Source organism: Psammomys obesus, unplaced genomic scaffold (assembly GCF_907164565.1).
Source record: "Psammomys obesus unplaced genomic scaffold, mPsaObe1.curated_primary_1811, whole genome shotgun sequence".
In the NCBI taxonomy this organism is placed as follows: Eukaryota; Metazoa; Chordata; class Mammalia; order Rodentia; family Muridae; genus Psammomys; species Psammomys obesus.
In genome coordinates this window covers 3,318,141-3,337,865 of record NW_026590061.1, presented here as the reverse complement: position 1 = coordinate 3,337,865, position 19,725 = coordinate 3,318,141, and the positions used below count along the sequence as shown (strand labels likewise).

Genomic DNA, 19,725 nt, shown 5'->3' with positions numbered 1-19,725 from the left:
TCTAAATGTAAAATATTTTCCACATTTCTTGAACTCTAAAAGTAAAATATACTCTAGGCAGAAGAAAAATTTCCAATATGAAAAGAAAACAAAATACCAGGCATAGTGGAATACACCTGTAATGCCAGCACCTGGAGGGCAGTTATGAGATTCAGAGTTTAAGCCCAGGACCCACAGTAAGAGAGAGATGGGGGTGGGGAGGAGAAGGAGGAGGAGGAGGAGCAGGAGGAGGAGGAAAGGAAATCCGAAGTAATATCATGGTCCTTGGAGAAGAAGTACTGTCCACTCTAGAGAAGACATTTGTAAAAGGAACCTGTATTTGTCTGTCTCAATTGATGTCTCTGAGGCTTACTGCCTCCTGCTAGCCTAGGCCTAGTCCTGGAAGCTTCTAGCCTCCATACGATCTAACCTAGGCCTAGAATGTTTCCAACCTCTGGGACTCACTTCTGAATAAGCTCACCCTTTTCTTGTTCTTTCTGAGCTCTGGGCTGGCTGGTTCAACTCAGCTATTCTGGCTCAAACTCTTCTCCCAGCTGACTTATATGATCTGGCTTCTCTCTAGGCCTCTGATCTGCTCTGTTTGGCCTCAAACTAACTCCACAAATCTTTTCTACTCTTCTGGCCTGTTTCACCTTCAACTGTGTTCTTTCCCTGCCACCTGTCTCTCTATTACTGTCCCTGTAATAGACAGGGACTTCTTCTCTTTCTCTCTGCATGGCCCCTTACGAAGCTTCCCTTTTCTTTCTGTTCTCATGAGAGTTGGGCCAATCTGTCAAGTCTTTCTGTGATTTGTCACTTTTTCGGCCACTTAACTAGATATCTCTTTCAAAGATGGGTGCTTCCTTCTACAAACTATCTAAAGATAGTTTACCTTCATTGTTTGGGATTAAAGGCATGTGCCACTAGGCCTGGACCTAAGCTTTTCTTTACCTGAAACTTGCTCTATTACCAGGCTGGCCCTGAACTCAGATCTGCTTGCTTTTGTCTCCTGGATTAAAGGTGTTTGTATTTTAGCGAGATCACATGGACCTAGAAGGTCTTTGGATGTGATCTCTTGCCAGATCATCCATGTTCTGAATTAAAATTCCTCTACAGACATTTGCCAAATAAACATTATTTTCTATGCTAGAATAAAGAGTGGTGAATCACATGAAATGATTAACATGTAACAATTGTGCTAGCATACATACCCCCAAAGATGCCATTAGGAAGTTAAGATTAGTGGTTAAAACCATTTGAAACATTCTGCAGAATACAGACTTACATTCATTCTAGTTTTACTTACCTGTCTTGTCTTTGCTGAGGTTTCAATAAATGGAATTCCATAACTTCTTGCTAAATCCTGAGCCTGTTTTGTGTCTACTGTTCTAGAAGGCAAATCACATTTATTCCCTACTAGGACCATAGGCACATCTTCAGAGTCTTTTACTCTTTTAATTTGTTCTCTGGGGAAGAAACAAAACAGAAACGTAAGTAACACAAAAAATATTTCAAACTTCATCCTCAACTTCCATTTTACAAAACTTTACTGAAGAGTTTCTTCATATGAATCCTAGCTTCCACTTGGCCAAAATTTCCTCACTTCTCTTAAGTCTTTTCCCTCTAAGACAAAAATATTATCTATCTGCTCAAAACTCCAGTACTGCTACAATCTCAACCACCACAGAGAGGGTTCATTCACATGCAATATGAAACAGTAAGAAACATACTAACATTTCAAACCAAAAGTGCTATGCTTAACATTACCTTAGACCCATGGCACATAGACATGTTTATGTACACTTAAAAATATGTTCATCCACTAGGTATGGGTATGGTGGCTCACACGCCTTCAATCCCAACACTCGGGAGGCAGAGGCAGGAAGAGCTCTGTAATTTCTAGGCGTCTGGTGTTTATAAGTGAGTTCCCAGCCAGCTAGCCAGAGCCACATAGTGAAACCTTGTCTCAAGAGAAAGTTTGTGTTTCTTTTTACCCAAACATTTATCAGCACCACCTTAATTCTGACAATTCAGAGGACAGTTGCTTACTATCTGTTGGCAAATACTCTGAGAATCCTGAACAAATGTTTGAAACTGGGGATAGTACCAAACCCTTCATATACTATTTTCTCTTATATGTACATGTCAACAGTATAGTTTAATTGACAATTTAGGTATAGTAAGAGATAATAAAACAAAAATTGTTAACAGTATGTAATAAAAGCTAATCAAGACTTAAATTTCCATTTCATATTTTCAGACTTAGGTGAGCATGAATAAAACATCAGATAAGACAACGGGTAAAAAGGACTACTGCACTACTCGGACAGAAAGACAATCATTGGAAAGATTGATTTTAGTTTTAACTTTTAACCATGAACATGTGTATGAGTGTGTGTGTGTGTTTGTGTGTGTGTGTGTGTGTGTGTGTGTGTGTATGCGCGTGCGCACACGCGCAAGCATGTGCATGTGAGTTCAGATGCCAGTGGAGGCCAAAAACATCAAATTCCTTGAACCTGTACTTAAGACGTGCTTATGAGAGGTATGACATGGAGACTGGAGATTAACTTGGGTCTTCTAGAAAAGCAACATATGTCAGTAACTATTAAGCCGTCTCTCCAGCCCTGAAGACTGATTTTCTTAAAAAGAGCAACACTAAAGGAAAATACAATGTGAGTTCTGTTAAAAGTCCCTTTGCGTGTTGCTGTCAATGTAACGTTGAAATAAATCCTGAATTTGGAATAAAATCGTATTCCTCCACGATCCCTGCAAATGTCTAAGACGCTGCATGGAAGCTCCGTAGAAGCGGCTCTCGTTCCCGAGTCTTCTGTTGACCAAGTGCACACGCTACAGAAAAGTGCTTTCCCAACCACTGCCCCCAAGCCAGGCAACTGCTCCTCCCTTCTCCACTAGGCTAGCACACTGCTATGTGGCACAGCCAGGAAGGGTGCTAAGTGCTTAATAGTCAGTGTAATGACTGTGAAGCCCTGAAGGAAAGAATGTAAAATATATTTCAAGTAATGAGTAAGTAATCTTATGTACATTTTGTCCCACTCTTAAACTAAAAACCAGCAATTGCTCTAGTTCTTCAACCTCTTAGGCCATCTAAATGTATTTTTAAGAAACCACTTAAGGCCACTACTTATCTAACCAATGAAATCCTGTAATAAAATATGGCTATTTTTAAGATCATTTGGGTGGTACCATCTCAAACCATCTTTCCATGTTTCTGTTACTGCTTGATGTATCTACAAGGGTAAAAAGCCTTACTTCTCTAGTGTAGGGTATGTAAGAGCACAAAGGTCCTGGCATCAGACAGGCCTGCTCTCAGCCAGCACTACTGCTCTCTGTACAAAGTGGGACAAGTTATACAACGGCTGCAACCCTAAGAGCTGCATGTGTAAAACAAAATTCTGCATACTTGACATAAATGTTTTCAAATTTAAATCGATCATACAGGCATAACAATTAGCAAAGAATCAATAAATGAAAGCTTTCATTACTTCTCATGCCAACTTTCATATTCAACTTAAACCCACCTATAATGGTGAATATCTTCAAATGACTTAGTATTATTTATGGCAAACACACAAAGAAAGCCCTCCCCAGTCCTCATGTACTGGTCCCTCATTGCACTGTATTCCTCTTGACCTGCTGTGTCGAGAATATCCAAGAGACAGGTTTCTCCATCAATTACTACTTGTTTCCTGTAGGAATCCTGAGAAGGTAGAAACACAGTCTGATTATTACAGCGTTATCTTTTAAAAGGTGTACATAAACAACCCAGCGATAGATGACCCCCGTTCAAATGGGCAAAGCACTTCAGATAATCTCCAAAACAGACAAGCGGCCAATAAGCACTTGAAGACATCATTAAGAGAAATGCAAATCAAAACCATGAGATGCCATTTTGTGCCCATTAGGATGGCCACTGGCAAGCACCTCCAGAGGCAGAGGCAGGCATAACTCTGTGAGTTCAAGGCCAGCATGGTCCACACAGCAAGTTCCAGGCCAGCCAAGTCTACATAGTGAGATCCCGTATTAATGTAACCCTGGCCAAATACAAAAACAAAAAAATCAGAAAACAACATGTTTGAGTATTAGGAAGGATATGGAAAAACTGTAATTGTTAGCCAGTACTACTAGGAATACTAAATGGTACAGGCGCAGTAGAAACACAGTTTGGCTTTGAAAATTAATGTAGGATTACTGTATGGTCCAGCAATTCAATTCCTAGGTATGTATATCCAGAAATGAAAGCAGAGACTCTGTACCCAAAACATAGAAACAACTTAAGGGCATACTGAATTACAAATGGATAACCAAAATGTAATTATGTAAATCAATAGAATATGGTTCAGTCATAAGAAGGGAAAATATTCTGAAAACATGCTACAACAAAGGTGAGTCTTGAATACATACGCTAAATAGCATAAATCAGAGGAGCAAACATTTCATGTATATTAGACACACAGAATGCAAATACTCAGAGAGACAAAAACAACAGAAGTTCCCCCAAGGAATGAGGGAAAGACAATTAAAGCTGTTGTTTAATGGGTACAGAGCAAAAAAATTTCTAAATGCAAATAATGGTAATGGTCACACAGCACTGTGAATATAATGATGCCACTAAACTGAACACTTAAAACCAGCCAGTGGGTTTGGCTGGAGAGATGGCCTCACTGTTAAAAGCTGGGCTCACAACCGAAACAAACAAACAAAAAAAGGCCAGTGGCAAACTGATTTACACACACAGGTACATGCACACTCACAGCACATATTCATACACAACAGGTGTTATATAAAGACTAAAACTTGTAATTGTATATATTAAATAAAATTTATTGAATATTAATTCTATGAAATAGCTCTCACAACTCATAGTCATGATGACTTAGGTGTCAAATCAACTAATTTATAAATAATGAGCCCAGATCATCAAGCTTGATGGCTAGTGCCTTTATCTTCTGAGCCATCTCACCAGCCCCAAGATTCATGTCCTTGACAGAGATAACTTTTACAGAGATTCAGCTCCTGCTTGTCTCTCTTTTGTAATGAATACTATGCTAAATATATTTTTTGTTTCAATTTTTGCTTTTACTTCCTGAATCTGTTTTCCTGATGCTGTGGCCTCTTCTACTTCCCAAGTATTGACATACAGGTATGTCCCGATACCCACCAACTTACAAACTTGACAGTAATAACATAAAATACCAGCTGCCTCTGCAGGTGTTTTGTAAGATGTTTCTGTGATGAACATTGCAGCCAAGGGACCAAGACACTGGGAAAGCAGTCTTACTTTGACCCCACTCTGATCCCTGCCTGACAGTACTGACAGCAAAATTCTGAGCCACATGCAGTTGTCATCAAGGACAGTCCACAGCCTACTTGTAACAATGGGTTTACGTCAAACATTCAGTCGATGCAAAGCTCCTTTAACTGCAGCCCGTATCCTGAAGCATGCAGTTCCTGTGCTACATCAAAGACAGGGTAACCTGACAAAACTAACGGTCCAAAGTGCTACATAACAAAGTGTGATCTGGAAAAAGCCACAGGTCTGAAAAGAAAGAAAACGCAAGCACAACAAAAGTGGTGTTTAGGGCTGGAGACGTGACGTTCAGCAAGTAAAGGCACCTGGCACTAAACCTGCCAACCTGAGACTGGTCCCAAGATGCCACACAGTGGAAGCAGAGAACCAACACTTATGATTTGTTTTTTGACCAATGCGTACACTATAGAGTGTGAACACAAAATTAATAAACTAACTTAAAATTACATATATGCTAAATATTTTGTTTCAATTTCACGTTATTGAGAAGAAGTAGGAAAAAACAAAACTCTGTATAAACATGGCATCTAAAATCCCAAGAGGTTTTAACCGAAAGCTTAACACACTTTCCCACAGGCCAAGATCTATCTTGCCCACTCTTCTGTCTCCCCTAAGAACTAGCTCTTACACATTCAAATGATTCTGAAACCAGCAACTCAAAGTCCCCAAAGATGAGACAAAGATCCATGTAGCCCTTACAGAAAAGTCTGCCAATCCCTGTGGGTAAGCCAGTAAAATAACTTCACAAATTTGAAGAATTCTGAAAACAATTATTCCCTTCATTAAAAATAATCACCATATTATTAACATACATATTACTAAAGCTCAACCAATCTAAAAAGATTCTACAAGAAAACTAGTTAATGATGGAGCAAAGAAAAGCACCCATATTTCACATTTTAAAGTAGTGTTATCTCCTGCCTTCAAAGAAGGTACACCAGGTAGTAAGTTACGAATATCCTCAGGAAATTAGGACAAAATAAAGTCCCTTAAAGTCATTCGGCCCAATAAAAGAACACATAAGGGAAAGTTATTCTATGTACCCCTTCTCAGCAGCAAAAGCACCATTTTTCCCATCTGTGAAGCAGCATAGACTTCAAAGTGAAATGTAACCTGCAGGCAAGAAGGCCCTGCAGGTGGAACAAAAACACTTCTGGTGATCAAATGAGGCACACTTCTTCCGGAAAGCGATGCTGCATTTACTTAATGCAGCACACAAAAATGTACAAGGTAGCTCACAGTACTGCACCATTTATCTATTTTCCAAATACTTCATAAACTCAGGCGCCCACCCCCACCACACCCCATTAGTCAGCCCTAGTGTGCACACACACACAGACTCGGACACAGTCCATGGCGGCTGCCTTGTCTGAAGCAGCCACTGGTATGCTTCCTGTACTCCCAGGATTTGCTTTCTTCAGGGAAGCGGAGAACCGCTCTTAGAGGACTATCATGTCGCCTGCTTAGTCTCTCAGTACTATCCCCTTATATCTTAAAAACAGCATCTGAAGAGCTCTTCTCCTCCAGCATTTCCAGTGTCTTCTTTGTGCCATGCTAAGGCCACGCCTGCCCACCGCCCATTAGGCTTTAACCTTGAAAGTGGCAGGATTACACCTATTTTGCTCACCAAGACATGCCAGTGCTAAGTCTTAAATATGGCAGAAACCAGTAAATATCTGTTGAATAGAGGCATCTGTTTAATATAAATATATGCAAATACAAAAAACTAAATATAATTTTAATTAAAATTGCATTAATATAAACACAACAAATTGTTTTTAAGATTGTACATCTTGCAAATATTCTATGCTAAAGATACTGCTTATATGAAGTGAAACCATACAAAAACTATTGCTTCCAATGTATTAGTTTGCAAGGAGAGTTTTTTTTATATCAACAGTTCAGGTTGAAATATTTTTCAGTATTTTAAAATGTTTTCTAAAACTGTAAGTTTAAGATAATTTTTTAAAAGATGAATTTTAATAAGATAATAGTCATTTTTAATTATAAAATACTAACAAATTTAATATATAGTATATAATGTTGACACAATCAGAATAATATGTACTATTTTAGAACATTTACGATATAGAAAAGAATAAGACTGAGAAAGCTGAGTTTTTCAAGTATTTTAAATTATGGATCACGAAGACTGACATCCAATGAGGTACAAAGGTTAAGATATGACAAAACAGCCAGTCTTTGAGGCGCACATCTGTAATCCCACGGCAGGAAGAGGTCAACTGAGTTATTACACAGTGAGTTTAATACTAGCCTGGACTACTTGGGAAAACTCAGTATATTTTAAAAAAGAAAAAAAGTTCGTGACTAAAAAGCCTATGCATTATATCACTTTCCCAAGCAACAATGAGAACACACCCACTCGTCACTAACAAAGATTTTGTATTTCAATTTTTAAATAATGTTTTGATAAGCTAAAAACTCTTGTGGCTTTATTTGAGGAATAATGTTAGGCTTTGTATCTTCATAATTCTGCTGTGCCATGCCTTGTTCTCTTTGCGTCTTTTTCATATTAACTTGTATGAGTTTTTAAAAGTGTTTGCCCACCTTTAACCTTTCAGTGAACATAAACTTTATCTGTAGAACCATTAAGAGGAATAGTGGGGGGAAGGTCACTCAAGACAAGACAAACCCAATGACCAGAATACAGTTTGTGGTTTCTAGTGTAGCTTAATTATACTGAGCATGCTCATTTTTCTAGAATAATCACCTGGAAAGACAGGCAACAGCAAGCAGAAAGCGTAAGCTAATGGAGCCTTCACTGAGCGGACTCCCACTAGTATTAATGGTGATCACAGCAGCCGATAAGTCCTGAGCCACTTCACCCAGACGGTGCAATACGCACATTACAGGGACTATTTCATTCAACAGCACTGCTGAAACGTCAGTTCCTGTGTTACTTGGGGATTTACTTCTGCAGTAGTTTGCTGTTTTCTTAACTTGTATTAAAGAACTTTTCACTGCTGTAACATCTACAAGGGAAATTATGAAAATTACTTTCTGTTAATGGTCCAGCACTCAAGATTTGAATCCATTAAAGAATGGTGTGTACCATACCACTGCTTATTACGGTCAGTTTTCAAAGATAGCTAGAAACATACAAGTGGCTTGATATGAATAATAACAAAACAAAATTGAGGAGCCAAGGCTGGGGCTGGGTGGCACATGTCTGTAATCTCAGAACTCACTCGGGAGGCTGAGGTAAGAGGTCAGAGTCTAGAGAATTCAGCTCAAGGCCAGCCTGGCTGCATGAGACTCTTCCAGAAGTCTCCAATGAGTCGCAGGGGAAGGGAAATGTGGAGTAAACAGGCTTCTAAGTTCAGTCCTACCTACTCTGCTGTACTCCAGGGATAGTTACTGCAATCCTGAAAGTCACACTTTGTGCCAGGCATTACTGCTTCTTAATCTAAAATCAGAAATGTCCTGAAGTCCAAAATTTTGGATTAGGGATGTTCAAACAGTAAAGTTTGCACAAACGTTCCAAAATTCTAGAAACTGAAATGTGAAATCAATGTAACATTTTCAACCTATATGCAGTTTCGAAAAGAAACAAACAAAAAGGGGTTCTGTTTTATCTTTCTTTTTCTTCTTCTTTTTATTTATTTATTTATTTATTTATTTATTTATTTATTTATTTATTCATTCATTCATTCATTCATTCATTCATTTTTCCCTGAAATAGGTAGTCCTGGAAATTAGTAGAAGAACAGGCTGTCCTAGAACTCAGAGATGGGCTACCCCTGCCACCAAGTGTTGGGATTAAAAGGCACGCACGGCCACGCCTCTCTGGTGGGTTTGTTCTTCTGAGACAGTATCACCATGTAGTGCACGACTGACCTCAAATTCACATTCCTCCTGCCTCAGTCTACAGTGACAGAACTACAAGTGTGCACCACCACAGCCAGCTCAGCCTGGATATGGAGAAAGCAGATCCAGAGGAAAAGAAACGCATGTAAGCAATTAAGCACATAGAAATATATGTTAGTACGCAGGACAAAGTGTAATGGCAGCTGCCATCCAAGAGACTTGACTTAAAGACAGAGTAGAGGAGGTCACTCAACACAGCAGCAGAGAAAGCGTACAAGCACAGAATACCATTCTTAGTACCATAAGTCCAGAGTTCAATTCCTCTTAGTGTAGTGGGAATAAAGGTAAAGAGCAGGGAGTAAAACAGGGCAGTCAAGCAAAAGCCAGCTCCAGAGTCTTACACACTGCATTTAAGGAACACTGCACTTTATCCTGTCCGATCATCTCTGAAATGTTTTCGGGTAGGAAGGGTCACTTAGATTCTCCAACCTGACTGCAAGTACTGTAACAAATTGTGGACAGGGAGAACCTTTCTTTCCACCCTTCTAGATACTGCTTCAGTTCAGCACACACACTCAGAGGTACCAGGAATAGCTGCACGTGAAGCCTCTGAAGTGTTAATTCCATTATTCCCCAAATCTTTGCTGCAATCCCTGACTATACTTTCAGTGTTGTCTTCTAATATCAAATTAACTAATTATCCTTATTAAATGTGGAAATACCTAGTGCACTTCTGACCTCAGTAACTGTTAAAAACAAAAGAGAGAGAAGGAACTGAGGGAATAAGGAAATCCTTACAAGAGACAAGAGAATGTTATCAAGGTAGCAAAAGCAGCAGGGACGGAGAATTCTTAGCTGCCGAACTGGCACAGCTGCCCTAACAGGCAGCTGGCAGGGACGCAGAAAAGGCACAGCTGCTGTGAACAGTAACTTAGTAGGTTCTCAAGTTAAACCTGGCCAATCTCAAGGAAACTGAAAGAGATGGTCACACAAAAATTTGAACATAAATATACAACAGAACTATTATTCAAAGTAGCTGTAAAGGAGAACCCAAATGTCTACCAATTGATGAACGAACAAAATACAGAGTATCTACAAGAGAGTACTACCCTGCCGTAAAAAGGAATGAAATGCTAATACTGTAACAAGGACAAACCCTGGAAACATGTATGTAAAAATCAGACACATGGCCAGGCAGCGGTGGCACACACCTCTTATCCCAGTACTCCGGAGGCAGAGGCAGGTGAATCTCTGTGAGTTCAAGACAGGTGGTCTATGAAGCAAGTTCCAGGATGGTCAGGGCTACATAGAGAAATCCTGTGTCCAGAAGAAAGAAAGAAAAAAAATCAGACCCAAAAAGTGACACTGTATGATGTATGAGGCCATTTATATGACCTATCAAGAATATGCTCATGCAAACAGTAAGAAGTTGTGGCTTCCAGGGGCTGGGAGGAGAAGGGCTGGGGAATGAAGTCTAATGGGTATGGGGCTCCTTTCCGGTGATGAAAATATTCTGGACCTACAGAGCAGTGATGGCGATAACCCTGAGAAAGGATTAGCCATCACTGACTGCATACTTTAAAAGGTAATTTTGTTCTACACAGTTTTCAGATGAATGTTTTAAAGACAGAGGCAAAATGTAGATGAATGTAATTTTAATTATTGATGTTTACAGTTTGCCCTACAAGGACCTAAAGACATGCTTTAGGTCTCAGTGCTTAGGACAGAAATCGAAGTGAGAGAGAGGCCTGGAGTCTTTATGGACATCTACATAACCTTCCTTCCTTATGGTACAGACAGGGCAAACTATTTCATCTCCCATCTACCCTAAGCCATTGTTCTTTCAGTGATAAAAATGGATATAATCATACTGAGGACAAATATCCAGTTGAGTATTAAAAACAACAAAAATCCCCTCATAAAATGAAAAGTGCTATAAAAGTTCATTATAATTCTTTTACATAGTACATCAAGCATGCTACTGCTGGCCACAAAGTGCGACCCAGGTCACTGGGCACTAGCAACTGTCCAGAAGCACACCTTGTCCTTATACAGTCACCAGACATCTGTACTTAGAATGGTCTTTGCAGTTCTAGACACGATGTCAAAACACAACACGCATGGACAAGTCTCAGGAAAGGAGAGCTAAAACTGACGGTTCAGCATTTCTACTTTGATGGGGGAACAAGGACATTAAAGACTTTGTTCTCGTGACAAAATGTGAGATTATTAAATTCCCTTTTTTATAAGAATACAAAAACTTATTTTTCAAATTCTGAGTTCCTGGAATTAGGTAACACTTTACATTAGAGAAAATAAGAATACTCCTAAGTCATAAAACCACCATCAGCTCAAAAGTCTGAATAAATGCAAAGAAACAGAATTTTGAAAACAAGGACACTAAAAGGCATGTTTCTGTAACCTCCTGAAGTCACAGGGTATCCTCCCAATTACTGTGTGTGCCAAAATAAGATTATGGGGCTGAATGAGCATGGAGCCAGTCTTAATAATTACAGATGCCAATGTTATTCTCAGGTTTTATAGAAGTCTCTACTTGACCTTGATGTCAATTTCCTTAAACTAAAAGTAAATCTATACTGTTAAACTCATTTTAACTTTAAAAAGAGGGCTATCTAACTGAAACAAGCTGATCGCTTTTCTAAAACTTACACATTCTTTCTCTAAAATCAGTATTTCAGTAAAATCAGTATTTATGTCTCCTCAGCCCCGAGAGTATATCCTTACGTTTGTGTGTATTCACTTTTAAAAACCGAAAGACCACAGAGGACATAGGAGTAATTACGTCTGGTTTAGATAAACAGTGTCCAGCACAATGTGCACGGACTGGCCTGTGCACTGGACGATATTCAGGGTTAGTGCTCATAAACGTACTTAATCGTTTCCAACAATTTGAAAACATAACTTGTATGGAAATGCTATAATTTTATGCACTAATTTTCCACTTGGCAGAAAGGTAGATATTTTCATGTTTTATTTTTTTAATTTTATGTGGATGTGTATGTGCCTAAGTGTATGCAAGTAAAGGCCAGAAGAAGGCATCAGATGCCAGACAGCTGGAGCAGCCAGCAGGCGTGAGCTTCGCAGTAAGGGTGCTGGGCACCAAACCTATGTCCACCGAACCACCTCTAGCCTCTGTTTTAAACATCTTCACCACCACAGTAAGCATTATTGTTTAAAACATGTATTTTAAACATTTAGCATTTAAACCCACAGGAAAATTTCTGAGATGGTAAATTACCTGATTAAAGGAATGCAGTTTACATTTCAGTGTGTGATGCCAGGCAGACTCTCTGAGGACCAGAGAGTCTGCTGGAATTATACCCACCAGAGTGAGCACTGTGCAGATCTTTCCATATTCTTCCTAGCAATTATGCTGATCCTCCCTAATATTAAAGTATGTTACATTTTTCAAAAAGTATTTTTTTGTGTGTGTCTGAGTGTTGTTCCTTGAGTTTTGTTTTGTTTTCCCAATTTGACACAAGTGAGGAGCAACTGAGAAAAGGAACCTCAATTAAGAAAATGCCTCCATCTGACTGGCCTGTAGGCAAGTCTGTGAGACATTTTCTTGGTTAATGATTGATGTGAGAACGGTCAGCTCACTCTGAGTGGTGTTCCCACAGGCAGGTAGTCCTGAAAAGATAAGCAGCTGAGCAAGCCACGGAGAGCAAGCTAGTAAGCAGCATTCCTCTATGACCTCTGCTTTAGTCCCTGCCTTGAGGTTCTCGTCCTGACTTCCCTTCCTGATGGGTTTGCAATTTTCAAGAACCTCATCTCTAAGGTAGTTGCTGAATGTATCCTCGCTCTCTCAATACTTCACCACTCATCCCTGCTAACTCTACCAAGTTACGATCATAGCAGCAGAGGCTGGGGTGGCTCAGCAGTTAGCAGCACGTATTGCTCATGCAGAAGACCAGAGTTGAGTTCCTAGCACTCATGCCAGATAAGAATTCTACAAAGGGCTATGTTCCCAGTCCAGAGGAAAGAAACTAAAGCTGTCAACATACAAAGCCGTGGATCACTAACTTAAATACTGCTCCTAAAAATACACCAAAGACATGAATAGGTATCATGAAGGACGGAATCTAGCCTGTTAGCTCCTCAATGTATCGCCAATGCTCAAGGAAACTTCATGGGACAAAGCGGGCTTTGAATAATGTGTTATGAATTAAAGAATTCCAAGCATTGTTAAAATCTCAAATACATAGCCAATACATTTTTTCTTTTTTAAAATTCATGTCTAAATAAATGTGTATTACGTAAATATTCAATACTCAATACACTGCCTGAATTTGTGGTTTTTCTAATATTGAACTATTCCACAACTAATGTGCAAAATGAAAACCTTCACAATTTGTCATTTTGGACAAGCCCTTCCTAGAATCCTTTGTTGACACACAATGCTTCAAAGTCCATAAAGTGGCCCCACAGCACCAGCAAGCAAATTCAGTCCTTTCATCCAACAAGCTAAGCCAACCAGTGTTCACAAAGGAAATGCATCTTGTGCTCTTCCACACAGCCTCTATTCCTCTCTTAAAGACATTCACCTGCTTAGTCAAGCCTAAGAAGACACAGTAATCTTTCTATCAGTATTAGCAGAGTAAAACCTATTTAAAATGTAAAGCCATTAATTACATAGAAGACTCCCAAGTAACGATGATAGATTTATAAACCGATATAATCACAGGTTGTATCTATAGGTTAAAATACAAAAACATAAACTTGAACTTTCATGGTTATTTAATATGAAAGCAAGAAAGTTACCAGTAGAGGGCACTCACAAGATGGAGAAGAGACTGACAAAGCTTTAAAGAAAACTGCAACAGTTTTTTTTCAAACAAAACTGCTTTTAAAATAACATTATTTTCAAGTCAAAATGTTTCAATACAACTTTAGAGAAAGATAACATAATGCAAAGTAACAACTTTTAAAAGGTGAACTTTAAATCTATGTTATACTTGAAAACCAAAAAAAAAAAAAAAAAAAAAAAACCCACCAGGGCATGATTTTGATATTCTGAGCACTGTTTAAAGATCTATGTAGCACATAAGGCTTTTAACTCAGAATTGCTGATATTCTGAGTAGTCTGAGTAGTTCTTTCTTTGCTTTTTCTAGTTGAGTATTGTTTGGGGACTTCGTTGAGATTGTAATAACCAAGTCTCACTAACAAGTTAATTATTTCTTTGAAAAACTTCAGTGAACATCATGAAAGATAAAAATCTTTCAGAACAGAAGTCAAGGTGATTCTCCTGTACACTGTCTCCAATATTAACATGTTCTATGGTCACACTTGTGTAGTTTTCTATTATGTATCTACCATAAGCAGTCATTAGTAAATTCAAATTACAGTAGACTGTTGAATAGTTTAGAAGATTAAGTAATTTTTTAGTTTGAAAGACAGCTACTTTTTCACTTAGCATAGTAGAGATATCACTTGTTTTCATAAAGTTTAAATGCAGTCTTACCACTGATTAGCTAAATATCCTTAGGCAAGTTAGAATACCTCACAAGTTTTCAGATAAAAGAAGCAAGGACTATTCTCTTTCACCTCCTAGTATAATTTTTCACAAATTCTAAATCACTAAAAAAAAAAAAAAACAAACAAAAAAAACAAATTATTTTTAAAAATTCCTGCCATTTTTTTAATGTAGAAACTAATCAAATTCCAAAGCTCAAGCACTCGTACCAATGGGCTACATCCCGAACCCTTCTTTTCTTTTTCACTTTAAGACAGGGTCTCACCAAATTGCCCGGACTGTCCTTGAACCTGCTCTGTAACCCAGGCAAGCCTTGAAGTAGAAATCCTCCTGCCTCAGAGTATAAAGTGGCATCTGCCACCAGTCCCAGATTCCTCATTCATTCTGATTTTCTCTCTGAACACATTTTTCACCAATTAAAATGTTTTGTATTGTGGGAAGTTGGCATTTTTATCAGTCAAATCTCTTTCAGCTCTTCTGCCCTTCTTATAGGTGAACTACACAGAGAAAACATCATGTCAGTTTCCTCAGACTCACCACAGCTTGTGAGATAAGGGGTAATCTCAGATACTTTTCTCCAGATGGCTAAATTACCTGGGGGAATGTCAGTTTCAAAGTTCACAGGTTATCAGTGCTCCCCAGAGTCAAGCCTTCTGGCTTGACAGAAATCATAATCAGGACTAGAAATGTAAACGTACAACCTTCTTCTACATAATGGAGTGTTAAGTGTATGGCACACCTCGGCAAGTTGGAGCTGAAGGTTTCTTAAGCTGTACTTTATCATGCTCCTACATTGCTGACCGCATGCTGTGTATATTCATAAAGCTTTATGACCTGACAGGAAAAAGCACAATGGAATCCCTCAGATTTTCAAGGAAAATGGTGGTTACTTGTGCTGAAATTGTCTTCCAAATCGCAGGTAAAGTTCCGCACTTCACATGCATTCTATTAAAACTTGCTTGTACACTTAGCTTAAATGGTAGAACATGCCAAGTAACGTTGGCTGTAGAGTACCAATCAGAACACGTGAACTTTTTCATCTTCCTCAAAGAAAAATGCAGAATTCTGTCCAGCGCTGGGCTGACAATTGTATGAAGAAGAATGCACAGGCACTCTGCCTCACTGACGCAACCTATTCAACTTGGAAAGCAAATAAAAGCCATTCGTACATCAAGATCAAACCTTCTCAGAGGGTGGTGCACTACTAAAATTATTTGACACTTCCTAGCAGTTACTTATTCAACCTTCAATGTTTTGAATGACATAAACATTTTCCCAAGCTCACCAATGCCCTCAAAACCCATCACAGCGCATTGTTTCTTCAAGACATAACAGAGACCCATAACAGGGCACTTCTGCCAAATTCTTCAGAACTGACTTCTTTTTCTTTTTACGTCGGAACATGAAATAGGGACGTAGCTTGGTGGGTAGAGTACTGCCTAGCATCCCAGAGGACCTGGGTTTGACTCGCCAGAATAGCCTCTGAGCATGCCATGGAGGCCCGCCACAGCAGGGGTGGAAGCTGGATGAGCAGGCCTTCACGCCAGGTCTCAGCTACCTAAGGCCCACCTCAGGGTACATTAGAACAAAGAATAAAGGCTAGGGGTTAGGATGTCTTCACACTGCAGTAAAGATGCCTGAGAGATAATCTAACAATAAAGACTATTTCAAAGGCAAGGTAACATTTATTTCACACTTCACTGATGTTAAATTTAATATATTTAGATTACACATAAAAGTGTTAACAGTTACCTTGTGAAAAATGAGTTAACAGGCACAGTTAAAGAACAGCCCTTCCTGCTGCTCTTGCAGGTTTAATAAACCCTTCTTTGGTCTGGAAAACTTGAACCTATTGCCAGCAATAGGACATACTACCTGATTTTTCAAGATCTCTTCCAGGTTTTAATTCTATTATTTAGCAGTTGGCCTTTATTGGTTTTTATGAAATGAAAAATGTCTAAAAATAATCCTGAAGATTGTACTGATCAAACTGTATTAAGCTTGAAAAAAAAAAATCAACCATCAAATACTTCTATTTTTCTAGTATAATCAAATTTTCTTGTCACATCAAAATTCCAAGAAACCCATGAAAATAAAAAACATCCAAAAGAATAACTTGTGCTGGGCATGGTGGTTCACATCTTTAATCTCAGCTTTTGGGCAGCAGAGGCAGGTGGATGGATCTCTGTGAATTCAAAGCTCGCCTGGTCTACATTAGTGATACCCGATCTCAAAAAAAAGCAAACAAACAACATAAATATAAAACTTTCCAAGTGTAGATCAAATGCAAAGCTATATTCTTTTTACTCTTACAAACCCATGGAATATACGTATCCAAATGCAAATGCAAGGACACAGCTGGCACCCCGGACCTGATTCTCTGTGACATTCTTTCGAGAAGTGGGGTTCCTTGCATTTAGGGTTACCTATCACTCAGTCCAAAGCCTTGACACTAAAGGACATCACATGTAATTGAAATAACTTTCAATGTAAATGTCTAGTCATATAAATATGGTCAGATACCGTTTCATACAAAGGATGGCTGTCCGCCCTTCACAAACCGCATGTGGAATACAGACAGATTACCTCTATCGTCGGGTCATACTCGTCCACAAAGTGGTTCTGAATTAGCTGTATCGTCAAGGCACTCTTCCCTACGCCACCAGCTCCGACCACCACAAGCTTATACTCAGTCATTTTCAGCAGGCCTTATAAAGTAATAGAAACAAAACTAGATTAGAACATGTCTCATGCCAGATTACCACAGGTATTTTATCACTCACTTTTACATGTAAAACTCTGAGGTATCTGCAATTCAGTGACTGCAATTGGACTTCACTCACAACTCCCCTCGTCAACCTTTAATACAAGTACAGGCAACCACTTCCTTCACCTTGAATCATTCAGCTTGTTTCATCTAAACAGCCAGATTACTGTTTTGTAGCAGCTAATGGCTCTCAAAGGACTATATCATGACATGACCCAGTTCAAGTACCCTGCACAGTACCCTACCCTGTGGGCACAGTGCATATGCCTGTTGGCAGCTACCCCAACACCTACCCTCGCAGTATCCCTTGTTGACTCCATTTTAAAAGTTAGAAGTAGGCAGCCTAATAGCGTCTTTGTTGCAGCCAACAGTTACAGAAAACTGGTTTAAAGCTATTGGAGTAGTTCTCCCATGATAGGCAAGAAAAAAAGGAGCCTAGTGTCACAATGAAGTGTCGTGGGTAAAGAAAGAATTAGACAACGAAGAAAATAAAGATAATATTTGATGACATTTTAATTTATAAAGTAACTGTGGGGAAAACAAAGGTAAAAAGAAGACTTTTAAGGATTTGGGATTAATGATCAGATCAATTATAAATAATCCTATGTGAGTAGTAAAAAACAATACCTCTGTACAAGAAAAATAAAACTGAATAAAATTCAGAAATAAAGACTACTTGTGGCAAGGGAAAAAAAATGGTGAAGGCCGTAAAGAGTTTCTCAGTAAGGCCTGGGACCTTTTCTCTGCTTATGGACACTGTTTCCCAATAGGCGCAACAAGCATGGCCAATACAGTTCACAATCTCCAAAGAGAAAATGCTGTTATATTTTTTAGTCGGCTATTCCAAACATTCTGAAATAAAATGAGTATGCTTATTTTATCTCCTTTCCCTCATATAACACATTATTACTAATAAAAAGACATATGGATGCAAAAGAATGGCAATAAAGCCACAATTATTTATTACAGAATAAATAGTTCTAGGTCAATGTATGTGTGTATAGTGTAAATAAACACAAAATACACAGTCTACTTATTGATGACCAAGAATTATTCACACAGGCATCAAGAGGTAAAAAAGCAGTTTGTTTTGCCAACACAGCGTCCTCCTCCCCCTGTGCCTGAGACCCTAAGTAAGAGTAGCACAGGTCAGAAGACCAAGAGCTTCAGCCAGCCCCTCCATACTTGGCCCACCTGGCCTTCCTTGCTGCATGCTGTCTGGGCCCATCTTGGGAGCCATTACTACCCTAACTTACCTGTTTGCCTTCAAGTTGTATGGACCACGGCAAACTTAGACCATGGGATAGATGAAAAGAATCACATGGAAATACGACCTTTGCCCTCACCCTCACACATAATTACGAGCAATTTCGGAATCCACAGTGTTCCTAAGACTTTGTGAGGTAAGAAAACGAGGTTAAAACCATTTTTAAAGCAGTGGGGTTTTAGCCTTCTTATGCAGGCGGCTCTCTAGGCACTGTAATCACAATAAAGAGAATGCAGATGCGAGATGCAGATATGAAGGAATACAGTTACCTCCTATGGAGATATAAACTGGTTGCTAGTGTGTAAAACAATGCCACTCTAATGCTTATTTTGCTTTAGAAAACTAATTTTTCATTAAAAATGTATTCATATTGCCAACAGGCATTTTATTTCTAGTTCTAAGTGAACTGGAAAAAAAAATTTCCTTCTAGTATAGTGAATACTGGTATGGCCGCCAAAGGATTTCTGAGACCCTCAATAATTGTTTTACAGGTGTAAAGGAGTCCTACAGACTACAGTGTTGGCTAACTGAAGGTATAGTGTGGACAGATACTGAATCACACATGTGACTGCAGAAACATCTCCTGGCGCTTATTTACAAACTAGTTTTTGCTGAAAATAAAATTCTTCAGTCAGGTTTTTAAAACCAAGTAATACTTAAGTCCACCAGAAAAAAAGAAGTCTTACTCAAGGAAGACTATAAATTGGAAAGGGTCCCCTCACCCAGTTGCAAAAGGCAGTGAAGGGGTGTGACCGGGAGCACAGTCCAACAATTTGGCTTAAACAAAGAAAAAGATGTCATGCTAAATTACTATCTGCCGTCTCTTAGAGCCAAGGACGCCCGTGGACTCCTACGGTTTCAAATGAAATACACTGCTAGGTAGCAGATCTGACGTCTATTGTCTATCACATGCGGGGTCCGCAGTGTGGCCGGAGCGACAGCAGTCAGAGGATTACTGTGAACAGACTTTTTCTTCCAGATTTCTTCTCCGATGACTTTCCCCGACAACATGCCATTCTGGCGTTAATTCCCTGCCTCGGTGGTAATGGAGCTGTGACAA

The 19,725-nt window shown here is 39.1% G+C and overlaps 1 protein-coding gene across 3 annotated transcripts in view; it reads right to left on the bottom strand.

The window, feature by feature from the left end:
• Kras (KRAS proto-oncogene, GTPase) overlaps positions 1-17,339 on the bottom strand; it is a 31,974-nt gene extending 14,635 nt beyond the window's left edge. For all 3 annotated transcript variants that reach the window (XM_055605573.1, XM_055605572.1, XM_055605571.1), the window contains exons 1-3: positions 17,218-17,339; positions 3,519-3,697; positions 1,286-1,445 (exon numbers count right to left, since the gene is read on the bottom strand). In XM_055605573.1, coding sequence (XP_055461548.1) covers positions 1,286-1,445; positions 3,519-3,697; positions 17,218-17,328 — 450 coding nt within the window. In that variant the 5' untranslated portion in view covers positions 17,329-17,339. The remainder of the gene's footprint in view (positions 1-1,285; positions 1,446-3,518; positions 3,698-17,217) is intronic.
• Between the last annotated feature and the right edge of the window lie 2,386 nt (positions 17,340-19,725).